We start from the raw sequence: 22039 nt of genomic DNA, 5'->3' as shown, positions 1-22039 counted from the left end.
ACATGTGACCATTTGTGTGCACTTAGAACTTGACGGTCATCTTTCTGACCATCGATCAGATCGTGCAAGGGCTGTGTAGCCAGTCAAGGTCCTTTCAAAATTCCATATATACATATATACATCTACTCGCGCTTTAGCCTAAAGAAAAGACACGTGTATTCTCGGATGACGTAAGGAGAATTAGTATTTGTAATTATGATATTGTTATTATATATAAAAAAAAGAAGATGTGGTATGATTGGCAATGAGACAACTCTCCACAAGAGACCAAAAATGACACAGAAATTAACAACTATAGGTCGCCGTACGGCCTTCAACAATGAGCAAAGCCCATACTGCATTGTCAGCTCTAAAAGACCCCGACATGTTCATATTAATGATCCACTCTTTGAAACCTAACCTTAGTATGACGAAAGTGCTATATATAACGAAAACAGCGGAGAAATGGATTAAATAGACTTGCTTTATTGTATAAACTAAAAAAAGGTCGGAGTGGAACTAACCCCGAAAAATTCAGTCTCTCTCCGTAATCGATCTCTTCTATATACTTGTTAATGAAATAATCGTAGATCAGCGGAATATAACGACTGAATTATTCGGGTAAGTGAAACAAGTAAATAAAAGTCAAAATTAACCATATGTAGTTCCATAAGGAGGGATCTGGACAGCCTGCCCCTAAATCAGCCTCCGAGTTGAGTCATACGTATTGACCTTTCTTGGCACACACACGGTTTTCATTGCCTATGTGTTTTTTTGTACAAATAAATAATTTGATAATTAATATGCCTTCAATCCATTTTCTTGAGACATATTACACGTACATGAATCATGAATTTTCTACGTTTTTATAATTTTGAACACATAGTATGCCCTGGGATCTGACCTGAAATATACATGAAACATTGAAAATTCACGATAGTAAGGTATATAGGAGCAACATTTAAATTCAAAGGGTTAGGGGTTTGTTCTGAGTCGGAAATAATTCGGAACACAACGTTATTCCCCACTGCCATGCACCAAACATTTTTTTCTTGAAATAAACGGTATGGGGAATTCTGGAATTCCGATTTTTTTTGTCAACTGCCAGACCACAATATTTTTTTCTCTCATCAAATTGGGGATCAGAATATGATCAGAATAGGCCTCCAGATTTCTTTTGGAAAATTTGGTGTTCACCCCAAGAACCGGGTTGGCCACAACATAACAATTTCAATTTTATTTACAATTTACACGGTGTGCATATGTTTAAGTATGTTTAAATGAAGATATTTGCATATAGTTTAGGACTTTATTCATTATAGGTTGAAAAATACAGGCAAAGTTCAGATGTTTATGAAGTGTTATATATTTTGACTTTTGTGAAACCTTAACAGAATAGACAATTCGGGCAAATCTGATGAAAAAAAAAAACGAAAATTCCTAGTAACAAAAAATTAACCCACATAACAGCAATTGAAATCTCCTCCCCAAGAAATTGTACCTCAGGACCTGTATAATGCTGGAAGTATTTTAATATGCCTTTGGAACACCCTTTTAAAAAATTGGGTATGGTTCTCCAGGCCACGGCTTAGGTAGCACTTCACAGTTAGAAAATAAAATTAAAATTGAGCCACAGAATGTCTGATAATCTTCCAATCCTGGCCTTCAAATACATTAGGCCAACTGTACTAGCACCCCCTTTTTTCTGAGAAACCCTGGCTAGCACACCCTTCCTTTTTTCACAGTGTCTGGATCCGCCCCTGACCGATACGTAGTACTCAACTATGATCAACTGTAGGTCATAATAAAGGACGAAATATGTAACGTAAATTAATTCAAGCGTGAGGGGCCCCCATATATCACGGCTAAAATTGTACTTAGTTTGTCCTTTTATACAACCTTTTGGCAAGTACCACCATCCGAGAAATCAGTTACCACGATCTTTCAAAATTAACATGAACAGTAACCATCATCAACGTCCTTTTTTTTCACTCTCTCTATTTTCTAAGTAATGTACAACTGTTTACGCTTGTCAGCAGTGTTTATCATTGTTTTCATTAGTTTACAAGTTGTGACCTTCGAAATTGTTTTATTCAACGTTCCTATAGATTTTTATCGTAACTCCCTGTGCCCCTAAAAAACAAACAAAATAAAGTTTCCCTCCCACAAAATTTTACACTTAAACGTTGATTTGAAAAAAAAACTTGATTTTATAATTTTGGTTATCAATTGAAATGAACCTTCTAGAGCCTCAACCTAACGCGCACAATAATGTCAATCATTACACATCAAATTTAACCCTAAATTGACATTCCACAATCGGTCACTAACATCACCTGTGTTTATAGCTACATGATGTTTCCCGCCGTTGGAAGATCTCGTGCAGTGACACAATTGATAAAATCTATTTTTAACATCTCTATTGTGAGCGAAATTTTTGACGTGCATGATTTCATTATTAAAAATGTTCGATCTACATTTGTTGCAGTCTAAAATTTAATTAAAAGAAACGTAATATCTTTTCTTTTTCTTTGGCAATTATAGTAAATTAATCTCATCCCGGAATGTATATTCACTTTACCATCAGACCTGAAAGTGATTTCTAATAAATGAAGAAACTGTGTTTCACATTAAAAAATTTAAGAATATTATCGCTCAGGCATATTTATTTTATTTTAAGATGATTGATTGTTGGTTGCTTAACTTCCAGTGGCAAATATTCCATGCAAGTCCGGACAAACTTAGTTTTAAGATCGCACTTTCAAAAATCATTGTAAAACAAAAATGATCAGAAGAACTTTTATTCATGTGAAATAACCGTCCAATCTTTTAAAAAGAACTTATTTACATTTCAAAGTGTAACAGATTAGTTTACAAGACAGGCATTGACGTTAAATATACAATTCCTTGTATCATAGATATAATGGCTATTATATCTATGCTTGTATACATGTACGTAACTTTCATATCTTTTAAATTGAACTTTTTTGTCTAAAAAGACAACCCACGAGTTTGCGAAATCGAGTTTGAATGCACTGCATGTGTGTAAATACATATACATATTATGCAACGACGGTCTGACTCTATGTATTACCAGGGTTGCGTTCAATATCGTAGCGGCTACGTAGTGCAATGTAGATTTTTACTATTGAACGTGAAGCTATAGATAAGCTGCTACATAGATATTGATAGCAACTACATAGCCGCTACGTAGCTGCTACGATATTGAACTTAACCCAGTTAACCCCTGATACCAACTAAGGTTACTAAAGACTTTCCCCTGGCCGTTCATTTAATTTTTGTTTCAATAAACGGTTCTAGAAGCAATTAAATGATCTGCGGCCTCTGACATATAATTAAAAAAAGTAACCATCTAATCCCCAGATATATATAATCTGTTTCTCTCTAAATTTACAGAAACATTATATGATATATTTTTGAAAATTCCTTATATCTCAAATGATTATAGTTACTTTGTTTTTAATTCTGTAAACATCTATATATCATAATTTGTACCACACTACAAGGATCTATTAATAACCGTCGCTCACGCATAACGGATTATACAACGACCTATTAATAACCGTCGCTCACGCATAACGGATTATACAACGACCTATTAATAACCGTCGCTCACGCATCAGTGATTCTATCAATGACTCAATACACACCAGTTTTATCGGACAAACGGCTAATTCCCGCCGACACGGAAAATCTCCGGATAACATGCAAAATATCCTGTAATACAGCAAATTTACGATGAACCTCTAATTTTTATCCGTTTCGCGGAGATTAGCCAAAAAACACCGTAGTTTTTACAAAAATCGCGGTGATTTTCCAAATAGGTCTGCCAGTGTCTATTTCCACTATATTAAATCAAACTTACTCTTAAAGCTTCTATTTTCTTTTTCCTTACTTCTGCTTCATTATTCTGAAATGAACAATAATTTGTATACCATGGAGTACTTAATATTGAAGTATTGATTTCCATCATTAGAAGAAAGTTTCTGGAAATTTGTATTTTATTGAGTACATTAAATCTGTGAAACTTGTAAATACTCAAAACTACAATACAATAGAGTCAATCCTATCTATAAGTTATTCTTCTTTCAGCAATTATATGTCTTTAGTGCATCTCTAAAAAAGAGCTGCGCCATGAGCGCATGATACGCCTGTCACTTTTTCAAAGAATAAAGTTCCATAACTCATCATGTCATATCAGAAATTTATAAAAAAACTAAAGGTAGGTTATTTTAATAGATATAAACTAGTCTCCAAAGTTTCATGAAAATTGCTCAAAGCACTTTTGAGTTATTGTCTGAAAACTGGAAAATCCCCCTTTTTTAATGAATAAAACCCCATAACTCTGAAACGTAAAATCTAAAATTTATAAAGATCAAAGGGAGCTCACATCAATAAATATAATCAATTCACCAAAATTTCATGAAAACTGCTCAAAGCATTTTTGAGTTATTGTCCGAAAACTGGAAAATCCCTTTTTTTTTAATGAATAAAACCCTGAACTCGGAAATGTAAAATCTAAAATTTATAAAAATCAAAAGGGAGCTCACGTCAATAGATAGAAACAATTCACCAAAGTTTCATGAAAACTGCTATAAGCATTTTTGAGTTATTGTCCGAAAATTGGAAAATCCCTTTTTTTTAATGAATAAAACCCCATAACTCGAAAACGTAAATTTCAAAATTTATAAAAATCGAAAGGGAGCTCATGTCAATAGATATAAACAATTCACTACAGTTTCATGCAAATTGGTTAAAGCGTTTTTAAGTTATTGTCCGACATGTTGACGATGGACGGACAGACAGACAGACAGACAGACAGACATACGGACGAACAACAGTATACCATAATATGTCCTGTAAATGGACGTATAAAAACAGGTTTGTTCTATTAGAATATTAAGATTTGTAATCTTGTGAACTTGTCTTTCAAAAGAGGAGTCTGTTAGGATATATTTCGACAAGTGTAATGAAATCCTTTTTCTTTGGAAACCACAATTAGAAAAAATTTGAAAGAGATTACCCATCCTAAACTTTGTCTGTGATTACATTAAAAGTGAATGTCAACTATAAAAATAAGAAGATGTGGTATGATTGCCAATGAGACAACTCTCCACAAGAGACCAAATGACACAGAAATTAACAACTTTAGGTCACTGTATGGCCTTCAACAATGAGCAAAGCCCATACCGCATAGTCAGCTATAACAGGCCCGAAATGACAAATGTAAAACAATTCAAACGAGAAAACTAACGGCCTGATTTATGTACAAAATAATGAACAAAAAACAAATATGATATACAGCAACAAACGACAACCCACTGAATTACAGGCTCCTGACTTGGGACAGGCACATAAAAAATGTGGCGGGTTAAACATGTTAGCGGGCACCCAACCCTCCCCCTAAAGGCGCTGTTAATTTTGTGTTTTGGCATGTACTATATTTTTTAGATTACATATAATTACCTTATCATTTCTCCTTTCATTATAGTTAGCTTGTCTGATCTTTTTCAATCTTTCTAAATATTCCTATTAAATACAATAGTAAGAAGTATATTAAGGGTACACAAATATCAAATGTCTTTCAGTTGTTTGTGTTGTTGTGTTGCTGTCTCATTGAGGTATACCCAAAAATTTTCCTTTTATAAATATCAAAACATATGCTTTTATAGGCATTTAAACAACTTAATGTTTCTTCTATTCAAAATTCAAATGTATAAAAAAAAATATGTCTCTTCAGAATTGACAGATCTATACCAGCATAATACTGTATGCTAGGTTATATTCATGTCAAGTTTTGTTTGCAGTTTTGGTCAAAATGGGGCAGTTTAATCTTTGCTGTATTGATTATTTGAATTTGATGGCCTTGAACAATCCATTTAAATGAACAGTGAAATGTTCTCATAGGTTTAATTTTATGGTAAAATGTCTACCCAAAAGAAGTCAAAATTAGACACACACAAAATTTTTCTGACATGCAGTATATTGAGTTCCCTAAATCTGTATTTATTGGTAGAGGAAACTAGTTACCCTATAAAACTAACTAGTTCTAACAAAACAAAATGCACTGTTTTATAATTCACAGATTCACAATCACACTGCTATTTTATTTGCAGTTGTTTGACAATGTTTAATACACTGTATAATTATTTTTTGCTACAAATATTTTCAAGGTCAATATTTGTTAATGTTCTTACTCACCTCTTCTTCTCTTCTCCTAGAATCAGCCGATGAAGGTCTGCCATCATCCCTCATTGGTGAAGGTGAGGGTACATTCCTTGGGGATTCATATGGTGCAGCTCCCTGAAATATACATAAAAGATCTCTTTAATTCACTGTTTCAGACTATTTCTAACTTTATTGATTGATGCTAAATACTCAAAGTCAATGAACCATGTCTGAACGAACAAGACCAAATAATTTCAGATATAAGGTATGCCAATGCTAATACAACTCCATACTAAATAGCATTGACTTATCATAAGTGGTTCCACTACAAATTGACCTAATCACAAACTTTAATATGAAGACCACTCAAAAGTTTCAAAGTCAATAGACCCTGAATAAGGGGACAGGGATAAATAATCTCCATGGAAATGAGATGTGCCAAAGCTTATACAACTGCATACCAAATAACATTGATCTACCATTTGTGGTTCCCCTTAAACTGACCTAATCACAAACTTTAACATATTGTTGACGCTGACACCACAAACTGCATACCTATCAGCATCCGTCAAGGCGAGACAAAAACCTGGATCTATTTCCATCCAAATAAATATACATTAATTGTATGAACCTGATCTAAAATATTTGCATATCACAGGCGTTAAATATTACGAACTGTATAATATCTATATTTCTTGTTGAACTACAAAATGAAACAGCAAAGACAAGATATTCTTAATTGATTTAAAAAAAAAAGGATTGTCTTAAAATTTAGTGGTATTCAGTATTTACATGTTTTTATACCCAAATACAAACACAACACCTACCCCAAACAATTCAGCATTTCCTCTCCTTCTGTTTGCTTCAGCTTCTTGTTTCCTCTGTATAAATTCACCAACAATTCTTGCTCTTTCTGCAGCATCAGCACCCTTCTGCCTAAAAAATCCACAAATAAACATTATACTTTCTGCAGCATCAGCACCCTTCTGCCTAAAAAATCCACAAATAAACATTATATTTTCTGCAGCATCAGCACACCACTACCTATAAAATCTAAACTTAACATTATATTGTATTTTGTCCTTTCATTAAATTGTTGTTGATTGGTTATCTTTTGTAGTCTTAACTGAAACTATACACAATTTGTCTTCGATTAAGAGATTGACCTATTACATAGATTCATGTCTATTGTTTAAGACTGTGTGTTGACCTCCAGATATCTTTTCTTGTTTTTATGTTGATGGCTTGCCTTCTCATTGACATATTACTCAATCTTCCTTTTATATAAAAATAAGATGTGGTATGATTGCCAATGAGACAACACACCACAAGAGACCAAATAACATAGATGTTAACAACTATAGGTCACCATACAGCCTTCAACAATGAGCAAAACCCATACCACATAGTCAGCGATAAAAGCTCCGAAATGACAAATGTATTTTCTTTTAATGGTTGGACAGTACATGATTTCTTCATAGTTTTGTGCTTTTTATTGTAAATGGCTCTCCCCATAATGAATAAGTGAAACCAGGATATTGTTTTGGTTTTATTTTACTTTTAATTCTATCTACTATCAAATACTAAAATCAATCAATAAATTACAAACCTATTTTCTTCTGCCTGTTGTATGGGTGTGGCAGCAGGAACCCTTGGTCCCTCCCCAGCACGGTTCCATTTAGGTACGGCCTGTTGTTGTCTAGGTGCTGCCATGTATGCACCTCCACCTGTTGTCAATAATTTTAACATTGTAAAAAAAATCAGAGAGTTTAAGATCTCAATTTTATACAGAATTAGCTATAATAAGCAAGTACTAACACCACACAATATTTTTGTAGATATATTTGTATACTGTTTCTCTGAATGTTAAATGTTGTGGTATCAAGCAAATGTAAAAATAATCTGTGCCTTGAAAATTGTTGATCTATGAACTTTCATTGGAAGCGATTTTTGTTGAGGAAAAATTGTGTTTTCTGGGATAATTAATTTTGCAGTTTTGTATGTGTATTTTATTGAACAATGAAATCAATATGCAAGAAATCCATGAAAATTTGTACTCACAAATAAAAATGTTATAATGTCATTAATGAATTTCAGTGAAAAAGTATAACAAAAATACCCACTCCAAGGTAAATCCAAAAAGATGAAGACCATAAAAACTGATAAAATCAAACGTTTGACTTTATGAACTAATGAAATGAATGGAAAACAACTAAAATAAAATTGAGAATGGAAATGGGGAGCGTGTCAAAGAGACAACAACCCGACCACAGAGCAGACAACAGCCGAAGGACACCAATGGGTCTTCAATGCAGCGAGAAACTCCCGCACCCGGAGGCGTCCTTCAGCTGGCCCCTAAACAAATATGTATACTAGTTCAGTGATAATGGACGTCATACTAAACTCCAAATTATACACAGGAAACTAAAATTCAAAATGATACAAGACTAACAAAGGCCAGAGGCTCCTGACTTGGGACAGGTGCAAAAATGCGGCTGGGTTAAACATGTTTTTTGAGATCTCAACCCTCCCCCTATACCTCTAGCCAATGTAGAAAAAACAAACACACAACAGTATGCACAGTAAAACTCAGTATATGAGAAGTCCGAGTCCGATGTCAGAATAGGAAACAAAAGGAAATAAACAAAATGACAATAATACATAAATAACAACAGACTACTAGCAGTTACTGACATGCCAGCTCCAGACCTCAATTAAACTGATTGAAAGATTATGTCTTCATCATATGAATATCAGGCACAATCCCTCCTGCATATTCCTGACTTGGTACAGGCATTTTCCAAAGAGAATGGTCAGTAAAACCTGGTTTTATAGCTATCCAAACCTCCCAACTAACTGAGGCTTCCATTAAATCAGAAAATGTAGAGCTTGCTGACTATAAACTAGGTTCAAGAAATAGATTGTGAAAGGCTCAGTGGGATATACAACACTTAAATCTGAAGGTATATCTAAATACCTGGAGCATTTTGTCTGTTATTTCTGTCTCTGTCTAATTTATCTAGGTAAGCATGATAATCAGCATAATCACCTCTATTATTAGGTTGATTGTTCTGTGCTGCCTGCTGAAAAAACAATATTCAATAGAATTTTTCATCAACTAACATTTTAATTTAAAAGTACATTTTTCTAAGGATGTTATTGATATACACTATATTTCTTAATAAAATGGCACATCTGTTTCACTACTAAATGTAAGTATATCTATAAAACTTTTCAGAAAAGTAGCTAATGCTAAATTTGATTTTCATAGAGTAAAGAAAATATGATAATAAAAATTTAAAACCCAAGATTCTATTTTGATGTCCTAATATTACGTAATATAATGATGTTGAAATATGAAGTATGTGTTAACTGTTTTACAAGGGTATTTTTTAACATGTGCTTATTTTCAATGATAAATTATAGAACAAAAACATAAACAATTATATTAATTAAATTGTAACATTTTCAATAAATTTTAATAAGAATAAATTTACAATAATTATTTGAAAAAAATTTTGTAAGAACATATAGGGAAATTTACAGGTTAATTCTAACCCTATATATACTACAATGTAATGAGTCCAAAACTTTTAAAATTCAATTTCCCTAAATCTTTGACATACGTATGTTGAAGAATATAAATTAACAGCACTATATCTATACCTCAAGTACAACTAATTTAGATGTTTTTCACAAGATATGACATGATGCATTAGGAGTTTGATAAAGCCTTTGTACACAAATGTTGTAACCGTGAGTGATATCAATTACATGAGGTCATATAGATTAGGGTTTGATAAAACCTTTGAAGCCATGACTGATATCGATATCATCACGGATGGCTAATACAGCATAATTGTCATTAACTGTATTACAAATACAATATACTTGTATTTACTACTAAGTATATAATAAAAAACATCTTTTACCTTTTGTGCTGGCCATTTAATCTGCCCCTGATTTCCTTCACTGCTGCCTTTGCTATTCTGAAATAATAACAAAATAATAATCCAATTACTGTCAAGACAATTAAATGTACAATCAGGTATTTAAGAATTTTGGCGATCTATGAGAGTGTTGCATGGCTAGTAAACAAAAACTTTCTCATAGCAATTTGATGAAAGGTGCAGAAAATTTTCTTATGGCAATTTTTGGCATTAAAATGTCTATGATACTGTTACATCTAATTTTCAACATTTTCATACTAGGATATTTTTAGTATCAGAAAAGCTACCAGTTTGCTTATTTTCAAGAGTATTATTTTTCAAAATTAAAAGCTGTCCCAACTGTAGCATTCAACATCAAATGTTAGTCAGATTTACACACTGATTAGTCCATATCATATATCTATTTATTTTATCATTTTATGATGACTATCAATATAACAATAATGAAAGCCGTTGATCAAAATGTTCACTGGAAATGACCTTCTTAATAATGCTGTGCTGTTTAATTGGAGTAACTCTTGAAAAATTGCACAGACAAAACAACTAAATTGTCAGAGATAATGTCCCAACATATCAATGATTTTGGTAAATCAGCATATTAAAGGCAATAATTCAACTAGAATGTATTGTCAACAAGCATTCTGTGAGTATTGCATGGCAATACATAGTCCGCTACCGGTTACAAATTCATTGTAATGGAACGAAATTCTAACTTGATCTATAACTTGTCATGGTGTAAACTACATAAAAATATCAAGTCAAAATCTTCAAGCATGACGAAAAAAACTGTTGAAAACTGATTATTTAAGTGAATTTTCTATGTCCAAAGACCATAACTCTGCACAAAATTATCAGACTGGAACAAAATTCCAACTTGATCTGTAACTTGTCATGATAAAACTATATACTAATTATCAAATTAATATCTTCAAGAATGACAAACAAACCTACCACTAAATTCTTCAAACAATTTACCAAAGAAAAGGAAAATAAATGTGGATAGTGTCCACATGTGGACACAGATGATGCCCCCCTTGCATATCATATAGTTATAAAGGGACATAACTGAAGAATGGTAAAAGTGACGCTACCCAAATTTGAACTTGATCTGAGTTTTGTGGTAATAAGCATTGTGTGTAAGTCTCATAACATTTGGTTGAGGCTAACTTAAGAAGAGAACAGAAACTAAAAATTCAGCAATCTTTCTATTTGTAAACACGCATAACTCTAGAACGGTTGTGTATAAGTTTTATAACATTTGGTTGAAACAAACTAAAGTTAGAGAACCTAAATGAAAAATTCAGCAATTTTTATGTTTATAAATGGACATAACTCAAGAATGGTAAAAGTGTCGCCACCAAATTTCGTACTTAATCTGTATTATGTAGTAATAAGCATTGTGTATAAGTTTCATAACATTTGGTTGAGGCAAACTAAAGTTAGAAAACGGAAACAAAAAAATTGTACTTGATCTTAGTTTTGTGGTAATGAATATTGTGTATAGGTTTCATAATGTTTGGTTGGGGCAAACTTAAGTTACAGAATGGAAACTAAAAATTTTGCAATCTTTCCATTTATAAAGGGGCATAACTCAATAATGGTTAAAGTGACACTACCCAAATTCAACTTGATCTGTGTTTTATCAGTGGAAGTCAAAATTAGACATTGCATTGGATAAAACATTGATTGTAGTTGATTCAACTATAATCATGGACAAAGGAAGATAACTCCAATTTTAACTAGAGGCTCTAAAGAGCCTGTGTCGCTCACCTTGGTCTATGTGAATATTAAACAAAGGACGCAGATGGATTCATGACAAAATTGTGTTTTGGTGATGGTGATGTGTTTGTACATCTTAATTTACTGAACATTTTTCCTGCTTACAATTATCTCTATCTATAATTAACTTGGCCCAGTAGTTTCAGAGGAGAAGATTTTTGTAAAAGATTACTAAGATTTACGAAAAAATGGTTAAAAATTGACTATAAAGGGCAATAACTCCTAAAGGGGTCAACTGACAATTTCGGTCATGTTGACTTATTTGTAGATCTTACTTTGCCGACATTTATTGTTTTTTACAGTTTATTTCTATCTATAATAATATTCAAGATAATAACCAAAAACAGCAAAATCACCTTAAAATTACCAATTCAGGGGCAGCAACCCAACAACGGGTTGTCCGATTCATCTGAAAATTTCAGGGCAGATAGATCTTGACCTGATAAACAATTTTACTTCATGTCAGATTTGCTTTAAATGCTTTGGTTTTTGAGTTAAAAGCCAAAAACTGAATTTTACCCCTATGTTCTATTTTTAGCCGTGGCGGCCATCTTGGTTGGTTGACCAGGTCACGCCACACATTTTCAAAACTAGATAACCAAATGATGATTGTGGCCAAGTTTGGTTTAATTTGGCCCAGTTGTTTCAGAGGAGAAGATTTTTGTAAAAGATTACTAAGATTTACGAAAAATGGTTAAAAATTGACTATAAAGGGCAATTACTCCTAAAGGGGTCAACTGACCATTTCGGTTATATTGACTTATTTGTAAATCTTACTTTGCTGAACATTATTGCTGTTTACAGTTTATCTCTATCTATAATAATATTCAAGATAATAACCAAAAACAGCAAAATTTCCTTAAAATTACCAATTCAGGGGCAGCAACCCAATAACGGGTTGTCCGATTCATCTGAAAATTTCAGGGCAGATAGATCTTGACCTGATAAACAATTTTACTTCATGTCAGATTTGCTTTAAATGCTTTGGTTTTTGAGTTAAAAGCCAAAAACTGAATTTTACCCCTATGTTCTATTTTTAGCCGTGGCGGCCATCTTGGTTGGTTGACCAGGTCACGCCACACATTTTTAAAACTAGATAACCAAATGATGATTGTGGCCAAGTTTGGTTTAATTTTGCCACGGAGTTTCAGAGGAGAAGATTTTTGTAAAAGATTACTAAGATTTACGAAAAATTGTTAAAAATTGACTATAAAGGGCAATAACTCCTAAAGGGGTCAACTGACAATTTCAGTCATGTTGACTTATTTGTTAATCTTACTTTGCTGAACATTATTGCTGTTTACAGTTTATCTCTATCTATAATAATATTCAAGATAATAACCAAAAACAGCAAAATTTCCTTAAAATTACCAATTCAGGGGCAGCAACCCAACAACAGGTTGTTCGATTCATCTGAAAATTTCAGGGCAGATAGATCTTGACCTGATAAACAATTTTACTTCTGTCAGATTTGCTCTAAATGCTTTGGTTTTTGAGTTATAAGCCAAAAACTGCATTTTACCCCTATGTTTTATTTTTAGCGGTGGCGGCCATCTTGGTTGGTTGGCCGGGTCACGCCACACATTTTTTAAACTAGATACCCCAATGATGATTGTGGCCAAGTTTGGTTTAATTTGGCCCAGTTGTTTCAGAGGAGAAGATTTTTGTAAAAGATTACTAAGATTTACGAAAAATGGTTAAAAATTGACTATAAAGGGCAATTACTCCTAAAGGGGTCAACTGACCATTTCGGTTATATTGACTTATTTGTAAATCTTACTTTGCTGAACATTATTGCTGTTTACAGTTTATCTCTATCTATAATAATATTCAAGATAATAACCAAAAACAGCAAAATTTCCTTAAAATTACCAATTCAGGGGCAGCAACCCAATAACGGGTTGTCCGATTCATCTGAAAATTTCAGGGCAGATAGATCTTGACCTGATGAACAATTTTACCCCATGTCAGATTTGCTCTTAATGCTTTGGTTTTTGAGTTATAAGCTAAAAACTGCATTTTACCCCTATGTTCTATTTTTAGCCGTGGCGGCCATCTTGGTTGGTTGACCGGGTCACGCCACACATTTTTAAAACTAGATACCCCAATGATGATTGTGGCCAAGTTTGGTTAAATTTGGCCCAGTAGTTTCAGAGGAGAAGATTTTTGTAAAAGTTTACGGACGACGGACGACGGACGACGGACGCAGGACGACGGACGACGGACGCAAAGTGATGAGAAAAGCTCACTTGACCTTTCAGGTCAGGTGAGCTAAAAATTACTTGATATTTAGAAGAAAATAAAAATTTTGCAATTTTTCCATTTATAAAGGGGCATAACTCTAGAACGGTTGAAGTGACGCCACTAAAATTCAAACTTGATCTGTGTTTTGTGGTAATAAGCATTGTGTATAAGTTTCATAACATTTGGTTGAGGCAAACTTAAGTTAGAGAACGGAAACTAAATATTTTGCAATTTTTCCATTTATAAAGGGGCATAACTCTAGAACGGTTAAAGTGACGCCACCAAAATTCATACTCGATCTGTGTTTTGTGATAATAAGCATTGTGTATAAGTTTCATAACAATTGGTTGAGGCAAACTTAAGTTAGAGAACGGAAACTAAATATTTTGCAATTTTTCCATTTATAAAGGGGCATCACTCTAGAACGGTTAAAGTGATGCCACCAAAATTCAAACTTGATCTGTGTTTTGTGGTAATAAGCATTGTGTATAAGTTTCATAACATTTGGTTGAGGCAAACTCAAGTTAGAGAACGGAAACCAATTTTGGGACGTACGGACGGACGTACGTACATACAGACGGACAAGGGTAAAACTTAATGTTCCCACCGCTACGGCGGTGGCATAAAATCTAAAATGTCATTTTGTCTTTTAAAAATCTTTTAAAAAATGAGTTATTTCCCTTTGAACAGAAATTTACTAATTAATAAGTATTTCATCAAAAATTTAATTCTAGGGAAAGGGCTTTAACTGAACAAAGAGAAAAGCTAAAATCGTGAAAATTGAACTTGACCTGTAACTTGTCATGATAAATCAATAAACCAAATTTCAAATCAATATCTTCAAGCATGAAAAAAAAAAATCTGGAAAACTGATTTGCCGGACTGACAGATGGACAAACAGACAGACGGACGGAGTGCAAACCTAAAGTCCCCTTCGACTTTGTCAGTAGGGGACTAATAACTGGTTTAAATACACTGTACAAACAATTTCCTTACTAGAGCATTCTGTATTATAATATATGATTGTACCAACAGTGAGGATTTAACATTACTGCAGCTGAATTTCAATTAACAGTCACCTGTTTATCAAAACAGAAATAAATACCTCACTATCATCAGAATATCCTAGAACCTGTTTCCATCCTTCCTCCCGAGCTTTGTTCATTCTGTTTGCCTGTTTATATAACAATGTAAATAAAGTTCTAACTACTGTATCACACAGATTTCAATATTGATGACCAATGTAATTGAATTAATTTCTCAAGTATAATGAAACAGAAATATCATATTCAGGAGGGGTATTCACAAAATATTAGTCTAGGGAAGAAGTTTCTATGACTAGTGAAAATTTGTTACCCCTGCTGAACATGATATATATATATATTCTGCAAGAAAATTGTACTTTTTTAAATAAGCTGTACTTTTTATGATTAAACAAACAGGCCATGAGGTTGAGTTATCTAGAAATATCCTATAAAGATTTTTTTGGTTTGTGTTGTTTGGTTGCTGTCTCACTGATGTTTACCCCACATTTTCTATTTTAATAAATATAAGTATATTTGAATGATTCTAGTAGAATACCTTCTGTTTCTCCATAAGGTCCTTGTGTTTCTTCTCTATAGCTGCCTATACAAAATAAAATTACTTGCAATAGTTTAATTATATTTTTGACATCTGTTTCAAATTTTAGACCAAATCTTAAAATTGTTTTCAAGTGAAGTTTGGGATGAAAAAGATTGAATCAATTGATTAAAAGTACAATAAAAAAATCATACAACTAATGTGTTGTGATTGGTCATATTTATCAAAAGTTATTAAAAACCAAACCACAAATTAGAAAAAGATAAGAAACATTTTAGCATTCTGTTACAGTGTTAACAGTATAGAACAGGAAAGTTATTCCAATGAATAACAAGGAAGTCAAAATAATAGGTATGAGAGATCGTTTCACTGTGAACTTCATTTCTACCAGATGAATATGATATTTCAGAATATTCATTTGAAGTTACTTTTAAAAAATGTAAAGATGTAGTACAATCTAAAATACTGAGAACTGATTCCCTATTGTCAAATGTTTATTAAAATAAAAGAAGAATGTGTCTGAGGACACAAATGCCCTCGCTCAAGCTTTGTAATTTTTCATGTTAAAAAGGGGCATGTTGTGATGTTACACTATTGTTTTAGATAAGGGTGAAGGTTTGGTACCATTAAAACGTTTAAACCCGCTGCAATTGTTTGCACCTGTCCTAAGTCAGGAATCTGATGTTCTGTAGTTGTCGTTTGTTGATGTGGTTCATAAGTGTTTTTCGTTTCTCGTTTTTTATATAGATTAGACCATTGGTTTTCCCATTTGAATGGTTTTACACTAGTCATTTTTGGGGCCCTTTATAGCTTGCTGTGCGGTGTGAGCCAAGGATCCGTGTTGAAGACCGTACTTTGACCTATAATGGTTCACTTTTATAAATTGACTTGGATGGAGAGTTGTCTCATTGGCACTCATACCACATCTTCTTATATCTAATAACTCTAGAACAGTAAATGACATACTGCCAAAATTTAAACTCCGTCTGTGTGTTGTGGTTCTTAGCATTGTGTATGAGTTTTATAAAATTTGGATGAGTCAAACCTATGTAAAGGTGCGGAAACTAAAACATTTGAAATTTTTCAAGTTATAAAGGGGCATAACTTTAGAATGATAAGTGATTCACTGCCAAAATTGAACTCTGACTGCAAGTTTTGGTTCTAAGCATTGTGTATGAGTTTCATAAAATTTGGATGATGAAAAATTTAGAGTGTGGAAACAAAAAAATTGGAAATTTTCCAAGTTATAAAGGGGTATCACTCTAGAACGGTAAGTGACTCACTGCCCAAATTTGAACTCTGTCTGATTGTTTTAGTTCTTAGCATTGTTAATGAGTTTCATAAAATTTGGATGAAGAAACCTCAAGCTAGTGTGCGAAAACGAAAATGGGACGGACCGAAGGGTGGACGGACGGAAGGATGGTCAAAGGTAACACTTAATACAGAGGGAGCATAAAAAACAACATATAAAAATATAATTCAAACCTTTTGTATTTCGTCCCTTCTTCTCTTTTCTTTTTCTATAAATTCATTTTTCTTCTTAAGCAGGTCCTATTGAAAAAAAATGTTCCAGTTTTCATATACACGATAAAATTTACATTAAACATACAGGAAAGTGTTTGATGTTTTGAAACAATATTACTATAAATATATTCTTTCAGTCAATATTTGATTAGGTGGAGTCTACTGTTCTACCATTTTTAGCTTCACTTATATTTCTGTGACTAAAAGAATTTCATTGACATTGATGTATAGCGTAAAATCATTGTTACCTGACTGTTTTGAGGCCTTTGACCACTCCCACTTCCAGGTCTTCTCCTGTCTTGTGATCTATCATCAAAACAAAGCATGATATTAATATATTTATCATTGACCATCTCAAATTTTTTTTGGAGAGTTATAAGACCATTGCTAACATTTCCATGCATTGGGCCAAATGATATATGTAGGATATATGCACATGTGTATTGGATTTAATGCTAATAAAAATATTTGATACATATTGTTGATTTATTCAATACACATACTAATAAAAATTCTTGACAACTTCAAATTAATTTTTATCATCCAGGTTATCCCAAATTTTCATTTCATGATTTCACTACATCCCAACAAAATCTTGTTAAATCTCTTTTTTTTTTTTTTTTATAAAAATACTTTCACAGTGAAATCATATTTTTCTGGCTTAATATTACATCTGTAACAAATGTCTTTCAATAAATAAAAACTCTTTAGACCCATTGTTATTTTAAAACTCAACAGCAAACTTCCTTTAATGAAATTACCCTGACTTTGGCATTGAATAAAAACAAATTCAGCCATTGTTTACATTCCAAAATCATCCAATAAATCAAGATAGATGTGAAAAATATCATGCAGCGAAGCGCTCGTATGACTTGAGAAGTCCAATGTAAATACCCTTATGTCAGCACCAATGAAAATGTTAAAAAGCACCATAAATATGAATAAAAGAAATGTGGGGTATATATCAATGAGACAGCATGCCAACAACACAAATAATCAAAGACATGTTAACATACAGTCTTCAACAATGGAAAGGTGTCTACAATCAAGATCTAAATTGGCCTTAGTCTAGTTTGTCATTTTTTTCAGTACACATCTGTTGCTGTATGAGCTAAATTTAATTGTAATGGCTTTGCATCCAACTAATTCTTGAAGTATTATAATAAACCTTTCATTAGATTTCCTAGCTATTGGAGCACCATATACATTAGCTGGATTGTATTTCTTAGGAGCAGCAGCCGGGGTAGGTCTAGCAGGAAGAGGTCGTTTAACACCAGCTGTAAAAACAGAAAAACATACTATAAACTAAATATATTAAAAAAAAAAAGATTCTTGTCTTATGTAATGCAATAAATATAAAAATATATTAGTATGAATAAAAGGTGACATTGGGATGCATCAATGATACAGCAACCAAACAACAAATTTAAACCAAAACAGACATCTGTAGGTACACATATGGTCTTTTGGAAATATGGCACTGGGTAAATAAGCAGTCTATTCACAGCTAGCTTTCTGTTGCATCCTTTATCACCAAAATGTTTTGCTTGAAGATTTAATATTGATTTCAAATCAACCTCTTAAAAGGAATTCATCGTTTTAATGCTTTTCTTCACCTGACGAGGGTCTGTTGGATGATGGAGGTTTGACAGTAGGACTATGGCTTATTATCTACCTAAACTGAAGGTGTTTGATTATTTACCTGATGGTGGTCTGTTGGCTGATGGAGGTCTGTTTGCTGATGGAGGTCTGTTTGCTGATGGAGGTCTGGAGGCAGGACTAGGGCTGGGAGCAGCTCTGACTTTGTTGTGGCCCAGTTTGTGACCATGCATGATTGTATGACTGAATTCATCTGCTATTTGCTATAAAATGAAATTAACAAGTAAAATTAAAATAAGGAAATGGGTATGATTGTCAAAGACCCACATTGTAATTGTGTTGTACTGCGCATGTTTTGAAATCCACAATGTTCTTATCAGTTCTGCAACAGTATTGTGAATATTTCTTTAATTACTATTCAACTGAAGTTAACAATAAATGGAGATCATCACAAAGTTGCTTAGAAAAATTCACTTTTAATTTCAACTGCATGCAACTAGTTTAAGGCCTAAAGAGAAAGTGCAGCCTCAGCTTATTTGATTTATTTTATCCTTTAAATCTGTGCCTAAAAAAATCCATATCACAGTTTTGTTTACTCACTGTCCAATTGCAAACATGTCATGAATATTCAGAACTATCTAATGACAGTAAGTTGTGGAATTGAAAATCTTATATTTAAATCAAATATGATAATAAACTTTAAATGAAAGAATAATGTAATGCTACTAAGTGTGACTATAATTTGTGACAGATCAAAAGTTGCAAATGATGACATTTTTTATTATTTCATTCATTGCATTTAACATAATTACAAGTAATACTTACTTCATCAGTTAAGAATTTCGGCACTCTTCTTTGAACAAATGGCATCTTTAATACAGAATTTACTGATGGTCTGTCTCTTTGGAATGGAAAATAATAGAAATAAATATCAAATAAGTCAATTATAACATAAATTATGTGAAGAAAAGTTGGTTTTTATTTTGGTTTCCTAATAGTTTTATTTATGAAAATAGGCATATATGTAACACAATACTAAAAGATTGTCTCCAACTTTTTTTCAATTTATTTTATGTTATAAGGTATGATATAAAAACATAAAAGCTTGACATATAACATGTCTATTGTTGAAGACTGTGTGTATCAACTTGTAGATATGTTATGTTATGTTACTGTGTCATTGATGTTAACCACACAAAAAGTCCCACATCACCATTTACTTATATTAGTTATTCCATAAATCAAATAAGTCAATTATAACATAAATTATGTGAAGAAAAGTTGGTTTTTATTTTGGTTCCCTAATAGTTTTATTTATGAAAATAGGCATATATGTAACACAATACTAAAAGATTGTCTCCAACTTTTTTTCAATTTATTTTATGTTATAAAGTATGATATAAAAACATAAAAGCTTGACATATAACATGTATATTGTTGAAGACTGTGTGTGTCAACTTGTAGATATGTTATGTTATGTTACTGTGTCATTGATGTTAACCACACAAAAAGTCCCACATCACCATTTACTTATATTAGTTATTCCATAAAAGTGCAATATTTTATATATGTATAAAATAACTATACATCTTGCAACTTCCATCGAAGCATCACAATAAAGGTGCACATATAAACTTAAATAATATTTTCTTCTGGTATACTGCTTCTATTATTAGCAAACTGTGAAATCAAAATCACTGTTTACACCACAGTTCATGTCAGAATTATAAAACCAAACAATTTTTAAGTATTAATATGAAATTGCAAGATAAAAACAGTGTTTATAAGGAAATGTATTTTAAAACAGATGTGATGTTCCTGGACAATGTACCTATATCTTATGTTTCATTTTGGACATGAACAGATATTTCTATATTAAATAATGAAATATAAATTCTCAAATTGCAAACAAGTTTTCATCAACCACACCATGCATTAATATCTGCATCTATAACTTTTAGTCTTATCTATTATACAATTCATACTTTGGTGTTCTTTTAAATAGTTTAGCTATCAACCCTCGTAAATCATAGCTGTACTTTGGTGATATGGGTGGATATGAACCTCTACAAAAGAAATAGTAAAAAATATAGTTTGTTAATATCTTGTTCATCAACTTTATCTGTTTATCAACATTTATCTACTAGAAATGTATATAGATTTTTGTGGACACTTTGCTCCATGTTTAGATATGGCTGACCTTTCTAGCCAACTTCACAGTGATTCATTTTCACTATTTTCTAACATTCTTTATGTATTCATATATAGATAAGATTCAAGCATGACAATTGTTGATTTTTTTTTGCTAAAATGTAATTAAATCACTTGAAAAATTTGTTGATTTACAGTATAGTATTTAGTTTTCATTATATTTCATACTAATAGTTTCACAAAATCTTTGAATACTATTCTCTCAAATAATATATATATCGGCTCTATAGATAAAAAATTTTAAAACAGTTTTTGTAAAATAAATTCTCATTGGACAATACAAATATTTTTCAATACTAATGCCAATAAATTTTCATATAAGAGATGAAACATTCAAAATATTATCAATAAGTTCCATTTGGATATAGATGATAGTTTTTTATTCCTATATTTCAATATAATAGATTTATCTAGCAACTTTACTTAAGCTTTTGAACTGTGTATTTTTCTTTTCCAGTAACAACCAGTCATACTTACCTTATAATTTTCAATACGAGATTTTTCATATTTCCAGCTTCAAACTGAAAAAGTAAAAACAAATTAAAATGTGAGCTTTTCTCAATAATGAGACCCCTGCTATAATCATGCTATGATATTCCATATAAACAGGAAGTTGATGAGTCATTAATCTGAAAATGGATCACACAGTAAAGCAAGCTCACATGAAGCTTCATGCCAAGTTTCAGGAAGCTCTGATTTGTAAGTTACTTGGTAGAAAAATGTGACCAAAATAGTATGGGATGGATGGAAGGAAGAACAGACAGACGTAAACCAGTATTAGTATACTAAACATAATAAATTATGAAATTTTAATCCATTGAGAAAAGACAATCATTGCACCTTGTATACTTATAAGCCATAGACCAACTTGTCCATGAATAATTTTTCCGGACTCTTTCGAATGCACATGACATTTTTATTACTTGAATTAATTCAATGATGTATTTGACATTGAAGATTCCAATCAACATTTTTAAATTCAT

At 32.2% G+C, this 22039-nt stretch overlaps 1 protein-coding gene across 9 annotated transcripts in view; it reads right to left on the bottom strand.

Annotated features, from left to right (window-relative positions):
* LOC127726277 (serine/threonine-protein kinase Nek1-like) overlaps positions 1-22039 on the bottom strand; it is a 100482-nt gene that overhangs the window by 66047 nt on the left and 12396 nt on the right. For 4 of the 9 annotated variants that reach the window (XM_052233587.1, XM_052233586.1, XM_052233584.1 and 1 more), the window contains exons 10-25: positions 21534-21577; positions 20831-20911; positions 19671-19746; positions 18949-19108; positions 18415-18523; positions 17495-17552; positions 17208-17273; positions 15723-15767; positions 15247-15315; positions 10101-10157; positions 9146-9251; positions 7778-7895; positions 6996-7158; positions 6202-6303; positions 5467-5529; positions 3866-3910 (exon numbers count right to left, since the gene is read on the bottom strand). In XM_052233587.1, coding sequence (XP_052089547.1) covers positions 3866-3910; positions 5467-5529; positions 6202-6303; positions 6996-7158; positions 7778-7895; positions 9146-9251; positions 10101-10157; positions 15247-15315; positions 15723-15767; positions 17208-17273; positions 17495-17552; positions 18415-18523; positions 18949-19108; positions 19671-19746; positions 20831-20911; positions 21534-21577 — 1362 coding nt within the window. The remainder of the gene's footprint in view (positions 1-3865; positions 3911-5466; positions 5530-6201; positions 6304-6995; positions 7159-7777; positions 7896-9145; positions 9252-10100; positions 10158-15246; positions 15316-15722; positions 15768-17207; positions 17274-17494; positions 17553-18414; positions 18524-18948; positions 19109-19670; positions 19747-20830; positions 20912-21533; positions 21578-22039) is intronic. The other 5 variants (XM_052233589.1, XM_052233590.1, XM_052233592.1 and 2 more) reach the window with 5 other exon arrangements.

This window comes from Mytilus californianus, unplaced genomic scaffold (assembly GCF_021869535.1).
Source record: "Mytilus californianus isolate M0D057914Y unplaced genomic scaffold, xbMytCali1.0.p SCAF_17, whole genome shotgun sequence".
In the NCBI taxonomy this organism is placed as follows: domain Eukaryota; kingdom Metazoa; phylum Mollusca; class Bivalvia; order Mytilida; family Mytilidae; genus Mytilus; species Mytilus californianus.
The sequence above is the reverse complement of the archived record's forward strand: the minus strand, read 5'-3'. Positions and strand labels throughout refer to the sequence as shown.